Source organism: Halictus rubicundus, chromosome 7, assembly GCF_050948215.1.
Source record: "Halictus rubicundus isolate RS-2024b chromosome 7, iyHalRubi1_principal, whole genome shotgun sequence".
In the NCBI taxonomy this organism is placed as follows: domain Eukaryota; kingdom Metazoa; phylum Arthropoda; class Insecta; order Hymenoptera; family Halictidae; genus Halictus; species Halictus rubicundus.
In genome coordinates this window covers 13621393-13646163 of record NC_135155.1, presented here as the reverse complement: position 1 = coordinate 13646163, position 24771 = coordinate 13621393, and the positions used below count along the sequence as shown (strand labels likewise).

The window sequence follows — 24771 nt, the reverse complement described above, 5'->3', positions numbered from 1 at the left end:
CAGGGAGCCCGTGGCACGCGGATTCAATACTCCGGCGATTCGTATCCCCGCGAGAAAAAAGAGAAAAAAAAAAAATAAACGAGAACCGGCGCGGCGAGGGCAAACCAAAATGTCCGTCACGATGGAATACCGACACGGACAAAGAGGGCAGAACGAAGGGAATTGTATCGTTCGGACTATAGCTTGCAGTTATTTAAAACGCCGCGGTTTTAATAACGCCTGCCCGCGAAACCTATCCCTCCGCTCGCCGGCAGCGAAAATGCACCGGAGCCCTGTTATTAAACAATTGCGGAAAACTGCGAACAATCTTCGTGGACATTGTACAACAATAACACCGAAGCTTTCCAGTGTGTTTGATTTCCCGCAGGGTGAAGGGGAGGAGGCTGCTGTGTTCGGATAAACGAATTTTCGAATAAAGGGACTATCGTTTCTATGTCACTCCAAAATCCTACTAGATATACAGCGATTTCTCCATATATGTCGCCAAGGCCTGGATGGTAAACGTCGCAGAATTATCCCCACTACAGCGTCATGTATCGTCCACGATACATATCCGAGCCGTGTTATGTTTACACTCCTCGGCGTCCAAGGCCGCTCGAGTTTCGCGACCCCTCACGGGGTATACCCCTATGTAGTGGGGATAGTTCCACGACGTTTACGGTCCAGGCCTTGGCGACATATATCGAGAAATCACTGTATTTGGTGTGATACTTGTTCATGGAGAATTCGGTACTTTATCCGAAATCGAGAAAAAATATAGGATATTCCATTCAGAAAACTGAAGGTGACCCCCGCATCTTGATAAAAAAGAAAAGTAACAACAAACAGCACTGTATGTCACTCTGGGAGCCCTGTAACATGCGTTTTAAAAATTTTTCGTACGACAAATGACTTTGCACTGCGATGTCCCCTCTATGGGGACATTATGAGTCTAGAATCGATGCAAAGGGTTAAGGGTTGTTCGAAGTCGTCGTGTTACGAGACTCGGCCTGAATTGATCTCGGCCACCAGTTTGCAAAGGGGCTGCGGATCGGGGATCTAGAGACGATGCTCCCCTCGATCTCGAAAACAATGTTCCGCAAAATTCCACGTGCCGGGAGGACTGTTCCCCGAAGAGGAAAACTCCGTGTGCCCCCGTAACTAACTCGAGAAACGCTCCCCACCATAGAAATTCGTCGAGAATCTGATAGGAAGCAGAGCCGGGAGAGAGGGGCCCATGGAAATTTCGAACGTTCCGTCGAAATCGAATTTCGCGGCCCCCGGGGCCATTGTCTCAGAGGGTCTTAGAACTATGTTGGTTCTCGAGGTATCCTCTTCGTGCATCTTTCGAGCCCCTCTGTCATTGTTCCAGGGAGCTGTCAACAGGTCGGTCACGCCGCGTTTCCGGGCGGAATTCGCGCATCGCCAGGGTTATCGTGCGGGCGCAGACAATGGGCGCGCACCTGCTGCCCATTGACACTCGTGGCAGGTTGAAGGGACGGTTGGTGTATGCCGGTGTGCCCGACCGAACGAAAGCCGGCCGCTAATTATCAAAACTATCATTTGTTACCGAACGGGGGGGCACCGCGCTCGCTCGGCATGGGGCTGCTGCGAGCACTCGCTTCTGCGAACCGAGCCTCGGCGAGCATCGTTAACTTCCTTTCGCGTGAAACCGCCTTTTTACTCCTCCCCATTTCTCTCCCTCTCTCTCTCTCTCTCTCTCTCTCTCTCTCTCTCTCTCTCTCTTTTTAGCCTGCTTCTTCTCCTCGACCCGCTGATGACTCTTTGACTTCGGTCGCCGAGCAGATTGCGACACGGAACACGCTTTTGTCTCGTCGATTTCGCAAACGGGCTAATTAACCTCTTGCACCACTATTTATTTTGTGGCCATAGTGATTAGAAATTCCTCGTCGTTCAGAATTTCATAGAAAAAGGAAGAATGTTTATATTTATCGTGTGCCCATGTTTTCTCGAAAGACTGTACAGGGTGTCCCACGCAACTCGAACAGGTATCTCCTGAATGTTTGTAAAGAGAAGAAACTGTTACACGGGTGTCCGAAAAATTATATGTCTTAAGTATATGAATAACTTACTAAGATTTGCGAAAGGCATGTTTGAAATTTTCCTCATGAGCCTATCAATTCAAACAGACCAATAGCAATTAAAAAAAAAAATTGTTTACACAAACAATGACCACATTGATCTCATCCGCGTTGATCTCATTGTTTTGTTTGTTGTTTAGTGAACTAGTGCTCCCAGCGTCTCAACAAAAATAATTCAAGCGGTTTGGTCCACATTTAAAGAAATCATTCGTTTTCAAAGGCTGTGCGATACAGTTTCCTTCGATATAAGACGATGGTGTCAAAAAAATTATATATCTCCTTGAAAGGGAATTGCTAAGGCATGTTTGAAATTTTCCTTATAATCACAGGTCAAAAATTTAAACAGACCAATAGCAATTTTAAAAAAAAATATTATTTACACACTAGCTAGTGCTCCCAGCGTCTCAACAAAAATAATTCAATGGTTAAACGGTCCACATTTAACACTAAAACAACCAAGCATTAACAGTATCTGGTAAATATTGCCTTACAAAAATGGCAACCCTAAATTTATTGAGATTGTCCGTAATTTTCCATATAATAAATGCTTGGACAAGGAAATGTATTCTACTATCTTCCCTAAATGAATGATTATAATTTTAATTATTGTAAAATATAAAACCGGTCATTTTGGCCGTGGTAGGTTTAGTCTTAAAAAAGTCATTCGTTTTCAAAGGGTGTACAGTTTCCCTCGATACAAGACGATGGCTCGGGGACGGCTGTCGACGTATTGCGGATGAGGGTACCTATTCGGTTTGACAGTGTTCTCGAGTGGGCCGAGAGTTTATGGGTCCCATGAAGTGTGCAGAGCATAAATTTCCCTGGAGAAGAGTAGAATATCCTCTCATTTTGTCGAGCGAACAGCTTCCAAAGAAGAAGAGGGATTTCTTCGAGATTGCCTTACATCGAAAGATATCGTTTGATTCTTGCGGTTCAGCTTATGGGACTGTTATCCAACACTGGCGCCGCGACTTCTACAATTTTCTCCGTCCGGCGTGTCTCTCGCGCGTGAAAATAAAAAGACTGGACACGTACGTGGTCGATGAATATTACCGTTCGGGTTGTTTGACTTGCGTCGAACGGGGGTGGTCACACGGTGAAATTCGTCGGGCGAAGTTTCGGTTGTACGCGCGATGAAGTAACCCGGCGCGTACAAACGTCGGGATTAATTCGAGAGAGTTTTCAAACACTCGGGCCGGTCCCGGGCACAGAGAGCCCATTATGCCGTTGTTCTCCGCTGGTACTCGCGCTCTGCATACGTGAAATATCCACCGGCGAACAGTTGTTCGTAGGAGCAATCTAAACGAAACGAAACGGGGCAGATCGGCCGCCGATCAACGTACATTAGAGAGCAAGAGAGATAGAGTAAGAGAGAGAGAGAGGGGGAGAGAGAGAGAGAGAGAGAGAGAGAGTGAAATAGAGTCGACGAAAACGACGTGCACGGTTGCTGCCATTCCGCCACGGGTTCTTGTTCATGGGGCGTGACGCGTTTCCACGGGGTTTCATTGTCCGCGCTATTCACCACGGAGAATACCCCATGGAAGGTGGCCGACGGGACAGGAAAGAAAGATTTGCGTGAGGTATCGTTGGCGTAACTAAAGGCTACCGAATGGGAGACCTGTCGCGAGGCTCCCCCATGGCGTATGAAAGGAGGGAAAACCGGGGGGATCGACATGCAAATTCCGAGTGCCCGGGAACAAATTTTCGTCGACTCCTATCCTCGACGCCCACGCTTGTTTTCGCGACGGATCGAGGCCCTCTGAGAACCGTTCCCTTTGTACGAGACGCCATTGTTGCCTGCGAAAGCTTCCGATGCCGGACGAAACGCTGAAACGCGCCTCGTCGATTATACTATCGATTTTGCTGATCACCAGACTACGGATGTTTATGCAATTTTCAATTTAAAAGAAATTAGTATTTTTAAAAAATGTGCTCGAATAAGATTCTCATTTTCAGTGGTAGCAGCCTTCGTAGATCTGAAGTGAATAGAAATTCTACTACTGAATTCTGTCGAATGTTATATTCCAGCCTTGAGAATTTTTGGGAGCAATAAATGCATGAAGATCATTTTGTACTAAAAACTGAAGAGAATTTTAATGTGTCAAGCAAATCGACAGAAATCATTTGTGCGAAGATGCTCGGTGATGAAATATCGTCGACCGGGCATCGCTAGACTGCTGCGCCATCGACTCCCCATAAGCTCCCGAAAGGAGATCGTTCCCAGAACGCCGGAGAAAGAGAATATCGAGGACAGAAAATTTCGGTCGCGATGCCTACGGGAACACCTGAGCCGAGCGACCGAGGAACAAGCACGCAACAAACGAATCGAACCGTCTAAAAATGGAAACGGCGCGGCGCGGCGGCCTCGAGGAGAAACGAGCGAACAAAACGGGTCTCTCTCCGCTTCTAGGTCGACACACGCCCCCTGTCAAAAGGAAGAGTCGCACGGAATCATCATCGGCGGCCGGCGAACAGTCCCCGTGATGATCTCGAGAGACAACGCCGAGTCCTAAGTTCTCGATGGTGGAATCGTGCAATTAACACTGAATCGTGGGTGGTCAAGCGACCGGCTTCAAATGTTGTATTTTGCGTCTGTTCAATTTTTAAAATGAGAAATTGACGAATACGCGTTCTGATAAAAATAGCGCAGAGCCGGAACCGGACTCCATCTTTTGTTGTATTTATAATAACAATATTTACTCATGGCACGTTTAGTGTTAAGGTGTTCTGGCCTGGAGCGTCGTTTTGCTGGCTTCGTCTGGAAATTTTTGTAAACAAATCGGTAGATTGTTTTGAACTGAGGTTTTTCATAAGCGTTGTCAATCATTTGGATTATACAACAGAATTTTTTGAAGACGAAATACTCAAAATTGTGGGAGTTATGGTTCCTTGAAGAGGGACATCTAAAGAAACAGTACCTAATTGATTGGCGCGATCTGAACCGTTCTTTGTAAATTTTTGTAAACAAATCGGTAGATTCTTTTGAACTGAGGTTTTGCATAAATATTGTCGATCATGTGGACTATACAACAAAATTTTTTGAAGACGAAATACTCAAAATTGTAGGAGTTACGGTTCCTTAAACAGGGACATCTAAACAAAAAGTACTCAATTGGCTGACGCAATCTGAACCGTTGTTTGTAAATTTTTGTAAACAAATCGGTAGATCCTTTTGAACTCAGGTTTTACATAAATATTGTCGATCATTTGGACTATACAATAGAATTTTTTGAAGACGAAATACTCAAAATTGTAGGAGTTACGGTTTATCGAGGAGGAGCATATAAAAAAAAGTGCCATATTGGTATTATTTGTTCAAAATAAAAAAAAATTAAGTAGCATTATAATAAGTATGAACATAGTTATGTAGTGAATCAAAAGAGATAAAATATCTGAATATTTAACAAAACGGCGGCATTTAGAATTTCGAGGTTTGATTTTGCAGGCTCCTTCGCATTCGGCATAATGCAAAACTGTTTTTAAAGATCCAAAAAAGATGTTTTCAAGGTTCTAGATCGGAAGATCCCCTCGAGCGTCCCGTTCGGGTCTCTAGGAGACGTTTCTCGTCCTCGCGTGAGACCCGACCTGTCTCTTCTGCGCCGGAGGAAACGGACTTTCGCAATGGCGTCGGCCGATTACGTAAAGGACGGCCCTCGCAGTCAGCCCTGACACGATCTCCTCGTCGGCGAGGATCGATCGGGTCCGATCGATCGTCCTCAGACGGGGACCGATCGACATTTGCGCCACCAGGCCCCCCACGGACCCAAAAACGTGGCCCACAGATTTCTTATCCGCCCCAGACTGCAACAACAATCCTCGACCCTTCGTTCAAATGCTACAAAAAAAAGGGGGAAACTCATATACAAACGTAAATATGTTTCTCAAAACACCGTGAAAAAAAAACAGAAAACCTAACTGTATAAATTCCCAGATATTCCCAGTGTATCCAAAAAATGTTCGAACACAAAACTTCCGATTGCCGAGAAATTGACGATGTTCAACCTGTTGCAATTTCGTAAAAAACAATCGTACAGCCATAAACTTGGACTCATTCTAAACCTCTACTTATGCACACTATTATTCATTTTCCTCCATTTTATCTCAGAAATGCTATAAATTGAAACCCTTCGACGAAACTTTCAGAATATCGATACCGATAGTACAAGATGTATTGTTAAAATTTTCAACACAGGCCAAACACAAAATAGTTGTAAAAAAAACCGACGTTTGGTGTTTTCTCTGTAATTCCGATCAATTTTTTCAAATTTTTTTTCCCACGTCATGCAGCAAATTATTGGTCTTAAAAAATCAAAAAGTCCTATATTAAAAAAGTTGTCGTCCTTTCAAGAGCGCCCGAATACTTAAAAGAGTCACGGGTACGTATCTTTTATTTTTGTCATTTCAAACTGCGTAAAGTGTCGAGCGTGCATCTTACACCTTACGGAGAATAAAGATTGCTTCGATCAGGTCGTCGAGCATTCGACACATCGCGAAACGAGCGATTCGATGCATCTGCAGTTTTGATTCTCTCGGTGGTTGGATGCAAGCCGATGTTTAATCGCGTTCCGTTATTATCGTCGCTTACGAACGCGCTCGCAACTGGCAATTTTCAGTTCGACGCCGGACGTGTCTCGCCATACCATCGTCCGTACAAAGTAAGCAAGAAATCACTTATTATGTCGTTAGGCGGTTCACAAGGATACCGTTTGCGCAATCGGTCGCGACTTCCCCGGACTCAGTGACGTATTTTCTGCAGCTATTTATCGCAAAACTGGGTACGTTCATCAAAGCAACGATCCATAGGACACAGATTCATAGGATTCAAGAATTAAAAGTGATCAACAAGCAGAGTTTGCTCGGCTCCTCTATCTTGTGAATGCACAAAAATTTATTTATGCGAGAAAAATCAATTTCCACGCAGCGAAATCGCAATTCGAAAAAGGCTGGACGTCAAAAAACGCGCCAGGAGCGTACCCGGTCCCCTTGGGAGCCGAGCAGAGGGTGAAAGGAGGGACGGTTGGTCCAGTTCGGGGGTGGATCATTGAAACAACGGGGGTGCATTGACGCGTACGTGGTAAAAGTCCGATGCTGTCCGGTCTGGCCGCGTTTCCCGAAAACAAAAATCCTGACGTGTCTGCTGCGGTGGTGTGGGGGTGCAGCGCGTGTGCTTTTTGACCTTTAAAAAAGGCAACGGGAAAAAAACGACAACCATCGGTACCGAGAGATAGAGGGAGGGGGGAGGAAGGGAGGGAGAGAGAGAGATAACTGAAAGCCCGACAGGAAAGGCCGGTCGATCGGAGCCAGGCAGCCACGAAATGGAGATTCGAGTGCATGCATACATAACCGGCGCGGGACGCGATGATGCGGCCGGGACGTAATATCAATACGCCGCGGAGGCAGGATAGTCGCGTCTGATTTTCCGAGCGCATCGGCACGTGGATAATGTTTTAATGGAGTTTGCGGAGTGCGAGAGAACCGGCAGAACGGCAGGGAGAGAGAGAGAGAGACAATGAGAGATAGTGAGAGAGAGAGAGGGGGAAGAGAGGCCAGCCAGAGAGGGCCAAGGGTGAACCCGCCACGGTTTACATACCATTTACTCGCGCCCTGTAACCTCGGCTCCGGGGAACCTAACCGGCTGTTTACTGTGCTGTACAAACTGTGCTCGCGTCGCTGCCGCGTACTTACGACGCCCAGCGTCCTTACCGATACCCCGCGAGATATCGAATCTCCCCTCTGATTGATAAGGACGCCAGCGCCGCTAGTGCTCGAAGCTCGATGGCGATGTCTGCGACGGGTCCCTTGATTCTTGATCGAGGTTAGGCTCTGTGCACGAGGATCAGTCGAATCGGACTTTGTATTGTATCACGGTACGGTTGTTCTTATCCGGATATGCCCAAGTCTTACAATCGATCTGCATCATTACTGTCCAGGTTGCCTTATGATCGTCATTTATTTAGACCAGTCAAACAGACGTTGGGAAGATTTCGTTTCAATAATAGAGGTGGACGTGTACAATTTGACACTAGAACTATCAAGCAGTAAATGCAACTGGCCTACATTGCCTTATAACAACAACGAAATTGCAGCTGTTTAGATTTCGTACCAGTTTTGTTTAAATACCTACTTCGATAGAGAAGTTTATTAAAAAATTTTCTCATGAAAACATAGTTACAATTTCGTTATTTCTGAAAGAAAAAATTAGGACCAAGTCATTTCGACTCATCCGGTAGTTCTAGTGTTAAACAAATAATATATGCATGGTGGACTTGAGATCTGGAAACAATAACTCGTCTGTGGCATAGCGCAAGCGACATTGTTGTCGCGAGATAACTCGTCTGTGGTCATCGTACGAACGGTATTTCATCGCGAGATAACTCGTCGAAGTGGTTAAGGGACGCATCGAATGAGTATAGCCTGATTTTTTTATATTTCATTTTTTGTGAGAGATCAAAGTGACTGACTAAGGTTTCTCAAGGTCAGCACAAGGGCATCGTATTACAAGTCGCTGAATTTTTATTTTCTTCGGCTACGACGTGGTATTGAAAAGAAGGTGCCATTGACTTTGAGAAATCTCAAGGTCGCCTTGATATCTCAGAAAAGTGCTATGCAAAAAATCAAATTGTGCTCATTCGATGCGCCCCTTAAAGTGGTACACAATTCACTAAAACGTTATTTGATACAATCAATAAATGCCGAGGTAGTTTAGATAGTAGAACTTACTGACTCACCCGGTATATGTATGTATAAAATTCGGAGCGAATCCGACAACATTTGTAAAAGTTACGATTGTACGGCATATTGAATCATGAAATAAATTTTCTAGCGTTTTTGTGGCACGTCCAAGTTAATAAAATATTCAAGGAAGCATGTGATGCAAATTTCCTACAACAGTTTTAACCCTTAGCACTCGAATGGCGACTGTGAGGCGCCACTATAAATGGCTGTACCATTACTCAAAGTATTTTGTACATTATTACATTTGTTTGTATTTAATAAATTACTAAACACTTGAGTATTGTACGAGTAAACTGCACCATTTTCGTATGTACAACATGAAAAACAATATATAGAAGGAAAATATTCTAGGGCGAAAGAAATGTTACGTTTTGGAGTTAAAACAGCTTCGAGTACAAAGTGTTAATAATTGTCTACCCCGACCGGTGAAAGGATTGACAATCGTTCGAGAAGAAAGTGAACGACAAGCGAATCGAGACTGTCGTGGGCGTGCCCACCGGCATAAACTCGAGGGTAAACATTGTCTTTTGTGAAAGCCATCGATACGCGGTCGGGCAAATATAATACCGGGGCAGAAATCCCGTGAAATGTAACGGACGGCTGACCGCGCGGCGTGCTCTCGCACACGTCTCGCAAAAATGCGTTTCACTCGCCGTGTAAATCCAGCCGGCACACCCGACACCAACGAGAACAACCACCCCTCTCCCCCCCCCCCCTCTCTCTCTCTCTCTCTCTCTCTCTCACTGAACCATCGATGTTCGTTCGTCGAAAAATTCGTTGTCGCGCCTAACCGCCCCAATGCCGAGTCTATCCAGGAAAAAAGGTAACAAGCTCACGTCATGGCAAAACAAATTCGATGAATTGCCCAGTCCGACGTGTTTCCGCTTTCATCCTCCCACCCCTTGCCCAGAATCTCCCTCGGTACAATCAATTTTTTAAAAAGACCTTCGTCTATCACATTTTTCTTACACCAAAAACTATAACAGTTAACTTACAAATCGGCTAAACCCGTTTGCAGCAATTTAGAGAAATATTCAGACGCTATTTAACGTTAAACCACGGTCAAATGATCGATTTCTTCTTTTACAATCACAATGATTTCTCTGTATACGTCGCCAAGACTTCGATGATAAACGTCGCGGAATTATCCCCACTACCGCGGGGTATAACCCGTGAGGTATGTCCCCTGTACGATACATGACGCCGGCAAGACCCGTGTTGTTGACATATATCGAGAATTCACTGTACTGAAATTATAGGGATGCCTCCATGGGAAATTGTTGAGGTGTTTCAATAAAAATGGCAGAGGAATAAATTCAATCTTGACATTTTTAGAAAGCCATATGTACGAGACGTCGAAAGAAGATCACTCAACCTAAAGACCACTGGTCCCCGAACCGGTGGGCCCGATCGATGATCGGCGATCGTCGTGTCCAGTGCACGATGGGAAAGCTGGTGGTCGTGTACAGTGTACAGTACACGGATCCATCAGCGTTGTTCCTTTTTCCCGGCGCGATAACATTAAGAGGGCGGCGTTATGGTTACGGTGCGACGCTTCGGGGCCTTGCGTCGACGATTGTCGTTGTAGGTGCCATATCGGGCCCCTCTGTTCGCTCCGCGAGCGGTCCCGACCCTCGCTGGGGCCCGCAGCGTGGGATCAATAGAAATCACGGAGTCATCGCGATTGGGCGCCACTTGTCATTAATGACTATCCGATTTTCGATTTAATTAAACCGCGATGACGATCTTGCCACCTAGACGTCCCGCGTTCGATCTTCGGAACATGGGGAACATCGGTGTGCTCTCCTCGGTGAGAATGATCGCTGTTAACCAGAACTCTGTCCCCTCTCCCCCTCTCTTTCTTGGAGAAGATGATGAAGAAGAGGAGCATGAAGATGGGCTTTTTCACGTCTCGATTACTCTCGTTTACCGAGCACCGCGAGGGGCGTGGTTTCGGCAATAAGGATCCGCGGACCGAGGTAATTTAACTAGCTCGTTTGCTTTCGAGCGGCGCACCTTTCATTGATTCCGGTCCTTCGTCCACCTAACTGCGTGCGATTATGCTATTGCGCTTTTTTTTGCGACGTGTGGACGTCTTCTGTAAGCGCTCTGTTCGCTCTGGCGATCGGAGAATTGTTGATACAGATTCATGGGATGTTTTTCAAGAATAGAATGAAATTTTTTTCCCTAGGGGTTGAACACCCCTGAACACCATCAAATAGGTAAACTTTGAAATTTTTTTTGGTTATAGTTACTACTTGAAAAATTAAAATATTTTTAGGTCCTGAAAATGCAACTATCAGATTTATATTTCTATTTTTGGAAAGCAGAAATGTTACGATATCGTAATGTTGAGCAACAATGAAGTAACAAACGACGAAGAAATAGAAATACCATGTAGTCGGTTTACAAAGTATACCTACAATTTTTGACAAAAGTTCAATTGACAAATTTGGTCATCATTTTGTTGAGACTGTAATCAAATTCTTTTTGAAAATGTTTAACTTGCAGTTTTTAGTTTATGGAGTAACGTCTGCCGCCTAAGGTCTCGACTACCTTGCCTCTGCATCTCTTGGCGCCATCTCTTGGTCGCTTTGGAGTTCCGAGACGCGCGTCGAGTATTTTTTAGGGTATCATGCTTTACACATTCCTTTTAGTCTTTTCCTGTGTTCCCCACTTCATTTCATAGCATAAAAAATAGCACGTTTTGCACATCATCAAGACCTAAACTGTTTCGAAACCGAAACTGTTTTAATACGATCAACGTCTTTCCGATGAGAATTTCTGAATTTCTAAATTAAGGGTGTGTCATTAATTTTTTTCGAACCGAAATAAAATTCTATATAATGGCCATTGAGAAAATCCACATGCATCTAATAAATATAAATTTTCGTTTTCTTCCAGAAATTTATGAACGACTAAAACCTTCTAGTCATTGCAACAATGATTTAATAAATCGCATTGGTCTCTCAAAACCAAAAGCAAAGTAAAACAACAGCGTCCCCCCTCGAATTCAATGAAGCATAGATGACCAAGAAAAAACAAGGAAAAGAACATATATCGTTTAATGTGCATCTGCCAGAATCGGTGCACCGAGATCCGGCAAACAAATTGCAATCGGCGATCCTCGTCGCAGGCCATACGTTTCGGCATGATACGCGATGGCGCGCGTCTTCCCTCGAGGCGACACCGAAAAAATAAGACATTACACCGTTGATTGTTTGTCATTACATCGCGCGGCTCTCTTCTTACCCTTTCGGCCGATTAATCGGTTCCCGGTCGATAAATTCGCGGCGGTTCCACAACGGCGCAGATTGATGGGGCCCCAGATAGAACGAGGAAAGATTAACGTGCACGGTTTCGATTAATGTTTTCGTCGTACGCGAAACGCGGGAACCGATACCATCTTCAAACCTGTGCGCGAACACACAGGTGTGTCTACGTGGACGCGTGTATACGGGGTGTCTTGCTAAAAATTTCCTCGCAATTATTACCCACAGAATAACCCGACCAGCGAAGCAACATAACTCGTATAGAACCTAACATTTATGTCAATGCTACAATGCACACACTAATTCGCAGATGTCTAAGGAGATCCTCCATTTCTGAAATAACATATTCAGCACTGTATTAATTTACTCACCAATTGCCTGAACGACACCCCACGTGTCAAAGTTGGTATTGTTATCGCGAGATCGGCAATTTGTATTTTGAGCTGGCTCAAAAATCTTCCCAGTATTTGATCTTGTCAATCGGAAGTCAGGTCTCCATTATAGATTTTTCTCAACTTTTCTGAGGGAAGAAGAATTGCTCTCGGTTGCTAACTAGATTTTTTTTTTTTTTGAACCCTTAGATGTCTAAATAGGGTTGAAGAGTGGCCGGTAAATTAAAGAACGATTTGCGAATCTCAAGAGATCTTGAGCGTCCGTCAGTGGACATGTCACCCCGTGGTGTGGGAGATAATTGCGTGCGAGAAGCTCGAAACGGGACACCCTGTATGTGTACGTGGCTGCGCGGTAAGAACGCCTATAAACTTTCGTGTCCCGAGATAGGGATCGTCAGGTGCGAAAAGCGTGACGGTTTCTGGAGGGAAAGCGCCTCGAGACCTTACGGGTGTTTCGACGACTATATACGTCGACGCGATCCGTGTCTCTGTTTGTGAGAAAGGAGCGCGCGCCGCTTCGGAACCACCGTGTCCGTGGGCGTTTTCCCTTACGTGAAACCTCGTTGCGATCTATAGTCATCGGAAATGCGATTCTAGTCGAGCACGGTCGTTCCTCGAATTGTCTATTACCGGCCCGAGAGGATCTTTATCCGACAGAAAAATTCTGCAAGTCGATTGCAAAGGACGAACTAAAATATGTTGCTCTTCCGAATAGATATCCGACTATTTTTCTACATATATTTTTTAAGTTGCTCTTACAGCAACGGTCACTAGCCACAATTTTGAACTAATTAACCCTTTGCACTCGAGTGGCGACTCTGGAGCACCGCTAAAAATTGTTGTGGCATTATTTCAAAGAAATTACAAAAAATATTACAAAATATTTGTTACATTACAAAATTCGCATTTAACAGATTACTCAACATTTAAACAGCATAGTTAGAAGTCGGATCGGTTTCGTACGATTCAAATGAAAATACTCTAAGACGGAAGAAAAATTTAGTTGTAGAATTAAAATGGCGCCGAGTGCAAAGGATTTAAGAATTAACTAAGAATTAGATTTGCATAGAATTTAAGTCCGCGTCGAAATAGACCCGGACAACGGCGTCTACATAACAACGGAAAACGAAACTCCACATACGACCGTCAACTTCTTCTTAACGGGTCCCGACGGACCCAGCCTTCGGCACATTGCATCGGAAATTTACTTCCACGTCTCCATAAAACACTCAACTTCGATCCACCTTGAAACCTCTGTAAACGCAATACCACGAAGAAGTGGCAATCCAAATAAAAAGGGCCGGAAAAATATTCACCGCGATCGAAATTGTTTAAAAAAATATCGCTGGCGGAGGTCGACCGGTGTCGTTTCCGGGGCGACATCGGTTGGGTGGTAGTACGCCGGTCGTCCGTACGCGGCGAGACACCGTGGCGGCAGCAGCAGGTTGATGGATGCCGGGTCTCACGAGAGAGAGAGACTGTTCTCGGGTGGTGGTGGTGGGGCTGGTCCGTGGCGGCGCGGGTACATTCCATCCCGGTCGTCGAGTATTGGTAGCGACGACGGGAGACGGTCGGTGGCGGGTATCGGTGTGCTTGTTGGCGGAACTGTCCTGTAGTTGCCGGTTCGTTGGTGTGCGTGGTGGTCGCGCGGGTATTGGTACGGTGGGATGGGTAGGGGGCGAGTCCGTGGACGCGGCGGCGACGGGGAGGGGGTAAGTAAGTACGACGACGGTGGGTGCCAGGGCGACCCTAGGAGTTGGCGTCCGTAGGATACCGTCCGTGTAGAGACAGACAGAGGCGAAGAGAAGAGAGACACGCACGGAGAACGGTCGGCAGAGTGAGCCAGGCGAAGGCTGGATGCCGCGAAAGGAGACAGAAACAAAACGAAAGGACAGGGACCCGGTCTGTTCCGTAGAGGGGTTGGGAGGGAGGTAACGCGGGGGTGGGAGGTGCCGGTGTCGGAGCGCGTTGGTGGGGGTACCGTTTGTCCACGGTCACCAACACACGCGCTAATCCGTGGCGCGGCCAAACAGACGACGACTCTCTTTCTAACCCCGTCCGTTTCTCCTCTCTGTTGTTGCAGCGCTGGCGCGACTCTCCGGTCTCCACCAGCAGCGGCCGGGTGGGGATGTCGTCTCCAGCCCCCGAGTCACTGGAAGGGAGGACAAAAGCGGCGTAGGGAGGGCGAAACAGGCGACGCCGGCGACCGCGGTGACGACGACGCCGACGACGCCGAGGGAAGGAGCTCGCGGCGGCGGAGGCGGAGGTGTCGATCCCGGTCCAGTTGGTGGGGGATCGGCCAACGGTGGGGGCAACGGGATCGGTGGGGGAAACGGTAGTGGGGAGCAGGACGGTGGAAGTGGTGGCGGCACGACCGCTGGTGGGGGTCACCAAGGTGGGGGGAACGACGGTGGTGGGGGACGCGATGTCGCGGAGAAGGAGGAGAGGCCACCGGCTTCAGAGAGTGTCGAGCCGACGGCCGCGTTTGACGTCGCATCCCTCGTACTCTACGGCTCGCGCGCACTACCGATACGCCTTAAGATCTTGCTCGATCAGTTGTTCAACCAGTTGCCGCACGCGCAAGTGACACGTTTACTAGCCGCTTTCGGCTGGACGTACGAGGATTACGCAAGGGGATACATACTGCAGGTGAGTCGTTACCCACTGTTCTGCGAATTCACGGTTACCAGCGTACGCGACCGCCACACCGTAACCCGAGGAGTGTGAACCTCGCACGACAGTTTGGTGAACAGTGTTCGCGGAGGATTAGAGGATATCGATTGTGCTCGACTGGACCGATGACGGACGAAGTGACAGTGTGACACGTTCTCTCTTAGGATTCTAGGTCGTTTTAGGCGTTGTGACGTAGACAGTGTGGGGTCGAGTATCAGGGCTTCGTTCATCTTCCAACGTAAAGTTCATGGTGATTTTTATCGTTGTTTATGCAGAGTCTTTGGGGAGGATCTTGGGAAGCGGTGTTGACCGTAGGATAGTAGAATAGGATCTTCGCTGTCAGACGAACCATTGGTTAGGTTGGTAGTTTAGCCTCGGTAGGTAGGCGGGTAATAAAAAGCGGTTAATGTAGTGAACACTATAACTTGTTCGCCTGTAGATTCTTCGTAAACAAGCCTCGGTAATGAACCTCGCTAGATTGATTTCGTGAATCGGGGAAAGTGACAATTAGGGATCAGTGACGGGTACTGTAAACCGTTGATGTATAAATTCTTCCGATGACACGATTGTGTGATCTTCAGTGACGATCGAGGACCAGTGACACTATACATCGTCGATCTATGAATCCTTGATAAATTTCGATGATAGCGATTGTGAACTTTGTGAAATCTGCTGCCCCGTTGACTTCGGACCGCAAGATGACGATCGGGGGTCAGTGATGATCGAGGACAAGTGACGATGCGGGACCAGTGACTGTAAATCGTCGATCGATAAATTCTCCGTAAATGAATGTCGATGATTCGAATTGTGAACTTTGTGAAATCTTCTGCCCCGTTGACATGGGACCACAAGATGATCGACAGTGACGATCGAGACACAGTGGCGGACACGGTAAATCATCGATCTACACATTCTCCATGAACGAATCTCAACCGATCGTGAAAATTGTGAAATGATCAACCTCGTCGACTTGAGACCACGAAATGATCGTTGATCGGTGAGGATCTAGAACCAGTGACGGACACTACGAACCATCGATCGTTCCAAATTCGACGAAGATCGTGAATTTCGTGCGAAACAGCAGTGAGGATCGAGGATCAGTGAAAAATGTTCGCCAGTGATCTCGACGCCGAGTGATCGTCGTCGATCTCGCCGCGTGATCGACGACGGGCAGCCTGCGCGACCGGGATCGATCCCGGAAGCTTCTCGGACACAGTGAGAACGCATCGTCGATCGGTGTTTGAAAGTGCGAGATCGCGGAGCAGTGATCGTGTGCGTCGAGATCCTCGAGATCGCAGTGATCGTATGGAAATCGGGATACTCGTTCTTCCTGCAGGATAGATCGCGGGAGGATCTTCGATGTTCTCGATCGGTCGAGAGTGTTCTCGGTCGAAATCTTCGATCTCGAGAGACTGAATGAATCAAAAATTTTGCAAGATGTACTTTTTCGATCTTTCTCGGGTGGTGTTGTGAGATCGACGGCGACAGAGGATCTACGGAGATCGGTGGATCTTAAGAGGGAAGAGAGAAATTGGATTTTGCGAGTGATCGTTCTGGACTTTGTGGATTTAGGGGATTGTGATGTGGACAATTTAGAGACTGTTCGATTTTCCACGAATTGGCTTGGAGATGATCTAGAGGATCTCGAAAAATGTTGCAGACTACGGGACCGATGACCCGGGTTACATTAACAATGTGTTCGCAGTAAACAACATCGAACAAACGGTTTTTGACGTTCTCTTGATCTGGACAACAGTGTAAAGTGAAAACTGCACCGTCGAACGATTAACAATTATTAACAATTTTGATTAAAGTTGTTCATTTTTGGGAAACTGACTTTTCTATCGACCAATGGACTTCTGCAACGGATCGTGTTCTCGAGGAGAATACCGACGCATTCTTCGCGAAGACAAAGTGTGCTACAACTGTGCTCTTAGAACCCATGTTAGCTAGAAGTACCGTCTCCAAATATGATCGAAGTATCTTCTCGTGCTGTGGATCTTCGTTCATCACCAGTGAGCTCTGTCAACAGGGACAAAATTCAGTCGTCTGATGCTCCGATAATTAGAATGAATCGAAAAAACGTTTACGACAGCATGAACAGTTCGAATAAAAAATCGAAAGCAGAAAGGAAGCTGGTGGATCCGATTAATTATTCACAGCGAACATTTGCTATCATCGAAGCCGGAAAAAAATCCCGGAGACTGTTTCAGCGATTACGACAAGATTCGAATAAAACATCGAGCACTGATTCAGAAGACCGAGACAACTACAATGGCAAACAGAGGTCAAAACCGAGTCTCGCCATCAACTCTCAACCGAAGAAATCAGTGACGCAACGCGATAGAACATCGAAAAACAAATTGACTGAAATCGGTATCGAAGGATCCAGAAATCGAAAGGAATAATTAATTTTGAACAAGCGTCGAGCGTCAAAATAGTTTCCATCGTCGGGGTCGATTAGCTCGGAAGATTAGGATCGAAAATCGGCTACGTGGGAGAGGCGGTATCACGAGGGGGAGGAAGAAGCGGAGGGACTGTAATATAGAAGAGAGAGAGAGAGAGAGAGAGAGAGAGAGAGAGAGAGAGAAGAGAGAAGAGAGAGATCGGAACGAGGCATGTTCCTGGGAAACGTGTCGCGGCGTAAATTCCGCGGAACTTTGAAAACACGCGCGTACACACGGGTCCGAGGCATTAATCTCGCGAGTCGCGCTAGAAAATGGCCAGTATCCGTGTAAACTGAATTGCGCCGATGTCAGCGTGAAATTAAAACGTATGGGGAACCGGTTTTCTTCTCTCCGGCGCGCGAGAGAAGCGAGAGCGCGCACCGGACCGAGCGCGCACCGCGAGCGCACGGTGTTTCCTCGTGGACGTATCGTGCGCTCACCGAAGAGAACCACGACGACGGCCCGGAATTTAATCGCGAGTTATGCGAGCGCGCACCGAAATCGGCTTGGCCTGATCTTTGACCGATCCTGCACAGGATCGTACGGACGTTCCTCCAGTTCCTCCAGGCTTCTTGTAGATCATTCGTCTTTTAACGATCCTCTTCGATTCTTGCTCGTTCACAGGTTCGGTGTCTTTTCAGCGATTTCGGAAATCATTCGGAGTGTTAGGACACAGGTGTTTGGTAGAGAGCTTTGAAGCGGTTCGATGTAGAACAATGTCTTCGAGTGTTTAGACGTCTTCTTTATGAGCGGAACAAAAGCGACGTGCCCGAGAGTATTGTACGACAGTTTTGTTTAGAACGAGCACGACGTGGAAATGGGTGTTTTGATTTCTGTCTGAACCCGAGAAAGCGTCGCCGCAGAATGTTGAAACAAAAAGCGACATGCACAAAGAAGCAACTGTCGCACAGCTATTTTTGAAGCTTTCTAATACTGAATTGACTGGCTTTGCGCACGACATGTCAGTCTTTATTTAGACAGTGCGGCGAGGAAACGTGCGAATTCCAGTAGACAGTTGCATTTGTGTTTCATGAATAGGCTAGAAAATAGTCGAAATATTTGAAGAATTTGAGAATAGTGTTCCGTACTTACTCAACAAATTCTTGGGAAAAGAAACAAGTATGCTTCCGTGTGAGAAATATTTCCTTCCGAAGGAAATTGTTTTTTTTCCGGAAGAAAGATTAAAAATTGAATTTCGTCGCGGTGTCCGGCGCCGTTAAAAAAATTCCAGCGGCTCGAAAGATGGTTTTCGAGATTCCGTATCGGTTTGCGCTTGCGAAAATCCTGGTGTACGTGTGTGGTCCGGTGAATTTGGTGTTGCGGCGTGTCGTAGGTTCGGGCAGATTACTCAAAACTGGCGGAACGTGTCCGGAATGCGTATCCGGGGCCGCCCTTCGTTCGTTCACGCACGTTTTTCTGCCGGTCCGAGTCCAACCCCGAGGCCCTCCCGTACTTGAAATCACGATAATGGGTGATTACGATGCCCGCAGGGCCACAATTTTTCCCTGAAATTCTGTTAGTTTCCGAGGCGTCCCCGCGACTCCTCTCGCCAGCCCGAAACACGCTGTCCATCATGCTTAAGCGATTTCGCCCTCTGGAAACGATATTTCAAGCTCTCTCTCTCTCTCTCTCTCTCTCTCTCTCTCTCTCTCTCTCTCTCTCTCCCGTCTCTCTCGCCGGGAAACAAGACCGAAATGACAGTAACAATCTTCTTAACCGCTTCCTACCTCCGCTTCGCGATTTATCGTCCCCCACCTCACCCCCTCGCTCTTCCGCGCCGATTTTACTTGCTATGAAACGTTTTTGCTCGAATTCTGCTCGGGGTTTGTCAAAACACGCGTGTTTGCTGTGCTACCAAGTGGACTTGTTTCGCTGAAATGAGTGGGTTGGATTAGGGGAACCATGATTAGGCTCGTTGTTATGTTATTGTGGATTTTAAATCTGTTGACAGCACTGGATCGGCCAGGAGGATTGATTTTAGCGTTCGTTTGTAATTCTGGGTTTTCCGAACGAAATTGATTTGTTAGAACTGTTAATTTGACGTCTTTGTTTCTCGAATTTGCGTTTAAAAATGAAATTTGATCGTAACGACTAATGAATTGGTCGAAATGGCCAGTTTTACGTTCTCTGTATCAGTAATTTTTGTTTCAAAATTAAATCCATTTAGTATGAATACTAAACGGGTAAAAATTGCCAATTTTGGATTGCTCGTGTCACTGATTCGTGTTTCCGAGTGAAATGCGTTCAATAGAACAGTTAATTTGTCCCTGTTTCCGGAATCCGTGTTTGAAAATGGAATTCGTTCATTATCGACTGCTGAATGGGTAGAAATGGCCAATGTTAGGTTTCCGTATCAACAATTCACGTTCCAAAATGGAACTTAGTCATTAATCGTGTAGAACGGATCGAGTTGACCATTTTTCGACTACTAGTACCACTAATTCGCTTATTAAAACTGTATTTATCCATTAAATTGAAATCCATTGCCTATTACTTGTTTCGCGAACAATCGGATTAAAATAACTAGTCTTAGGTTTCCTGTTTCACGAATCCTTGTTGCAATAAACAAACAATTCGACGACTACGATATCAGTCAAAATGGCGACATTCATTCCGTCACAAATGCATAAAATCCACCAACTAGATCTTGCAAAATAAGACTTTTACCAGAGTTAACCAAACTTCTCCCAGAACAATTACAACGTGTCAAAAATAATATCCCGACATTCCTAAATTCTTTCAACGCTGCCACCGGTTCAAATACCATCGCAACGTCTCTCAATATTCACCAAAAAATCAACTGACGCGTCACAGACACAACCGCAACTAGAACAACGGCATTCTCGTTTGCAGGCAAACACGATTTCGCAGATTTCCCGAAAAAGCAACTACCAGAGTTAACCAAACTTCTCCCAGAACAATTACAACGTGTCAAAACTAATACCCCGGCATTCCTAAATTCTTTTAACGCTGCCACCGGTTCAAATAACATCGCAACGTCTCTCAATATTCACCAAAAAATCAACTGACGCGTCACAGACACAACCGCAACTTGAACAACAGCATTCTCGTTTGCAGGCAAACACGAACTCGCAGATTTCCCGAAAAAGCAACTACCAAACTTCTCCCTGAACAATTACGTATCAAAAATAATATCCCGGCAATCCCAAATTCTTTTAACGCTGCCACCGGTTCAAATAACATCGCAACGTCTCTCAATATTCACCAAAAAATCAACTGACGCGTCACAGGCACAACCACAACTCGAACAACGGCATTCTCGTTTGCAGGCAAACACGATTTCGCAGATTTCTCGAAAAAGTCGCAACACGATGTTCCGTCCGTTCTGTATGAAATTCCGGTACCGATAGGCTGCCTGTTTGTGTACCGTCACTGTATCACGCTTCGCGGACCTGTTACCGGAATAGACACTGTCAGAAATCGGTCGGAAAATTCGCGCGCACCGACGCTGCCGGAAACCGAGTCGGTTCGCGACGTTGCTCCGTCGCGACGCAAAAATCGAATCCCGCGGAAACCGACTGGATGCGCTAACAACGGGTCCCGGCGCGTTACCGAACGAGAAAGCCAATGGATATTTATGCGGGACGAACACGCGAAACCGAAGTTACATTCGGCGACTTTCACTGTTGGGCATCGGTTACCTCGCAATGTATCTTTCGCGAGGGACAATCGCGCGCATGATTCGCCGACTAATAATCTCGGATTACGGCCCGGAGAAACTCTCGGGGGGACGTGGTCGGAAATATTTGTCAAAATTATTTGCCGCAATTTTTAAAGAGATTTGCGTCCAATCTCATCGGGAACAATTTTTAATTTCATCCGAATATTTTATTGAAACTGCTCGAGATCCACTTTGAAAACTAACAATAAGTTTCGCAGCCGGGAGGTTATGAATTTGTTTAGAAACGAATTGGTCCGAATTGATGCAGAGATGTAGAGACTTGATAAATTTTTAAACAGGAACTTGTCCGCTTTTGATCATTTTTCTGCGCGATTTGGGGCGATCATCGGCTTCGGCAGCGGCGCTTCCGTGACTCGGCTCGTTCGTCTCCTCTAGGACAGGCAAATAAACGCTTCGAATTCCGTAAAATAACTAATCAACCCGGTTTCTAGGCGACGGGCCGACAGACGAGATCCGTTGGACGTTGTTTGACAATTTCCCGGGTCTGGATCCTGTCGAACGCCGTACCGATTTATTATCGTGGCGCGTCGATCCTCTGCGGAGCGATGGGAATCATCAAAGCGCGGGAAAATGATGAATTTTCCAGCTGAAATCCCTTTTCGCGAAGTTTAGAACGTGAGAAATCTATAAAATGTGTTGCTTTCGGAGAGAAATTAGTTTTTTACAGGCACTCTTAGTGCTATGAAAAGTGTAATTTGAGGATGTTTGTGCCAGTGGTCGTTTCCTTCGTTTTTGGAAATTTTGTGGACAGGATTTTTGTGTTGTATTTTTAGGACATACTAGATGCATCATTTCAAAAGTGTGTTCACTAGTTTTAAATAGAATATCAAAATTTTAATACAATTTTATTACATCAAGCCTCTATTAGAGATTCCGTTGATTTTGAGCCAATTTTTGTTCATTTATTCATTTACAACGCTTGTATATCTAACAGTTACGGGTATTTGTCGACCCTCTGATCCTCGAATAATTATATCCGCAATTACACGTGTAGCTTTGTAATCATCGTTTTTCCGTGTACCGTACGAATCGAAAGTGTGTACACTTGACATCTGTTAGCAGAATGATGTACATAAAAAGGAGCGTAGAAAATGAATTAAACAGTATAGTGCCACCAATTTGAATATTGGAGAAGTCAAAACATAGCATTAACGACACTTGATGCGCGAAAATAGATTTTACTTGCGAATTATTCGATGCATAGCTGATGAAGAAACTACATGTAATAGTTCTGTGCACTTTTAACGCGGCGACTAAATGTTGCAAGCTCAATATTATCGGCGAAATTCGGTCAGTTATACTATACCTAATATTGCATTTCAATGCACATAATTTTATTGTAATAGAAAACTCTGCTGAAATTAATGCTTGCAGCAGTTAAAAATATTACAAAAATAATATCGCAGACGTGTAATCCCCTTCTGATATCTACAAATTTGTTTATTTTTCTTCAACAATTTCTTCCACTAAGCACGTTCAAACTATTAAATTGGGCGATCTGCACATTATCTACATGAATGCACATGATCTATATAAACTGGATCAGACTTTCGATCCAAAAGAACAAAAACTCTAAAATACCGTCGCGAAGAAGCCGATTAATAAAAATGTCCTCGAAATGCCACAGATAAGAAAATAATAGTCGCAGCAAAAATCAGAATGGAGATTGGAGAGGATAGTTTCTTTTGATTCGTCGCCGAACGGAAACATTGTGAAAGCGTGTGCCGGCAGAAAACCTCTGCAAATATCGAGTATCACGTGTCCCGTCTTCTTTTTCTTCGTCTGCTTGTTCGGCGAGCAAGGCAAAAATCCTTTCGGATGCATCGGTTCGTTATTACCGTGTCATATTTAGCATCTCATTTCGCGAGCGCCGATGAACATCGATGGTTTAAGCGGCGAGCCCGATTATCATAATATTCGTGAAACGAGAAGGTGCTAATTCTCCGGTTCGCCATGTAGTTCGTCGTTTATTATACGGCCGCGCCATTAGCTGTCTCTTAATGAATGCGTTAGTCCCCGAGCTAAACCGTTTCTCGAGAGCGTCGACATTAATCAAACAGTATTTACCAATTTTCGTGCGGCCTCTCCGCGAATTTCTGCAACCATGCGATCCTTTATGCTTCCTTTCCGCGAGAACGTATCGAAACTGCGACACGCCTGTCGATTCGCGATCGATTAAATCGAAATATCGAACGCGTGACTATCGGAACACATAATTCGCTTTTTATCCACTGTAAATGGGAATTGTAGTTATTATACATACTAAAAAGTTTCCATTTTTATTTCGCTTCGCATGAGCAGTCGCGGTTTAATTGACAAATAGTTGCACAAAACTTTTTTTTTCGCAATCCAGGCAGAAAATTTCCGAGTTTGCACCCAAATAAAATGAAATCTTATAAAACTGTCTTTTAGTGAAATTTTGATTAGCTTCCTATTTTTGCAATTGATGTAGGAAATGTGTGATTTTGCATGACCACCAATCATTACAAACTTTTTCGACACTCGAAAATTAAATAAATTGAGACATCAAATTTTCTGCCTGTGAGCAAAATTTTGTACAGGCTTTTATTTTTGCAATTGACGCCGAAAATTTCTGATTTTGCATGAAGAGTCGCTGCCTAAGAATTAGAAATTACCGCACAGAACTTTTTACGTTCTGTTAGTAATTTTAGCAAATATTATAACGATGTTTTATAATTGTTTTGGTATTTTGGTCGTTTTAGAGTCGCCCCGTTGCCATAAACTAATAAAATCCGCACCGTAATGATCGCAGTTGCCGCCCGTCCTGTCTTTAGAATGTTCAAGCGTTAGATCGCCGGTAAAACTGTTAGTTAAATATGGTGTTAACTGGTTCTAAGTAGTTCAGCTTCTGCGAGTGACTAGCACGCGGATGTTTATACGTTTACAGAGCGTTAAAGTCTCGGAAAGTTTATAAACTGCAAGTTTCTATAGAATTTGACGTGGATTTAGATTGCTTCTAATCCGCCGAGATCGTTAAACCAGGGAAGAAGATTTTCTTGTCTACAGTTTTGTCAACACTCGTCATTTTACGAGTACGAAGCAGAATCTTTCAACGATTTGTCACATTTCGTTTACGCAACGTTGAGGAAAATTTGGTTCGAGTGACTCGGGGAACCTCTAACTTTTGATACTTTCCGGCGTTGTTATGTCTAACACATTTTTCTTGACTTTAACATTGAAATTTTATTAATTCGCGAGAATAAGTGGAATTTGAATTAGGTCGTAACATAAATGCATTTTTATCATTTCTATCATAAACGCATAAAATCCATGCAGAAAGTTACAGTAGTTACAATAAGTGGAAACAGCCAACCATGCTCAGACACAGTGATCGAGTACAGGATTTGAGAAACTGAATTTTTGAGAAAATCGAATTTCACAAATTTTTGGATATAAATTACATTTTTCACAATTATGGATATAATTTACATTTTTCACACAATTTGT

General features: G+C 45.2%; 1 protein-coding gene across 1 annotated transcript in view; it reads left to right on the top strand.

Annotated features, from left to right (window-relative positions):
- LOC143355543 (uncharacterized) overlaps window positions 1-24771 on the top strand; it is a 373911-nt gene that overhangs the window by 319643 nt on the left and 29497 nt on the right. Inside the window, exon 4 of the mRNA XM_076790434.1 lies at window positions 14564-15129. Coding sequence (XP_076646549.1) covers window positions 14564-15129 — 566 coding nt within the window. The remainder of the gene's footprint in view (window positions 1-14563; window positions 15130-24771) is intronic.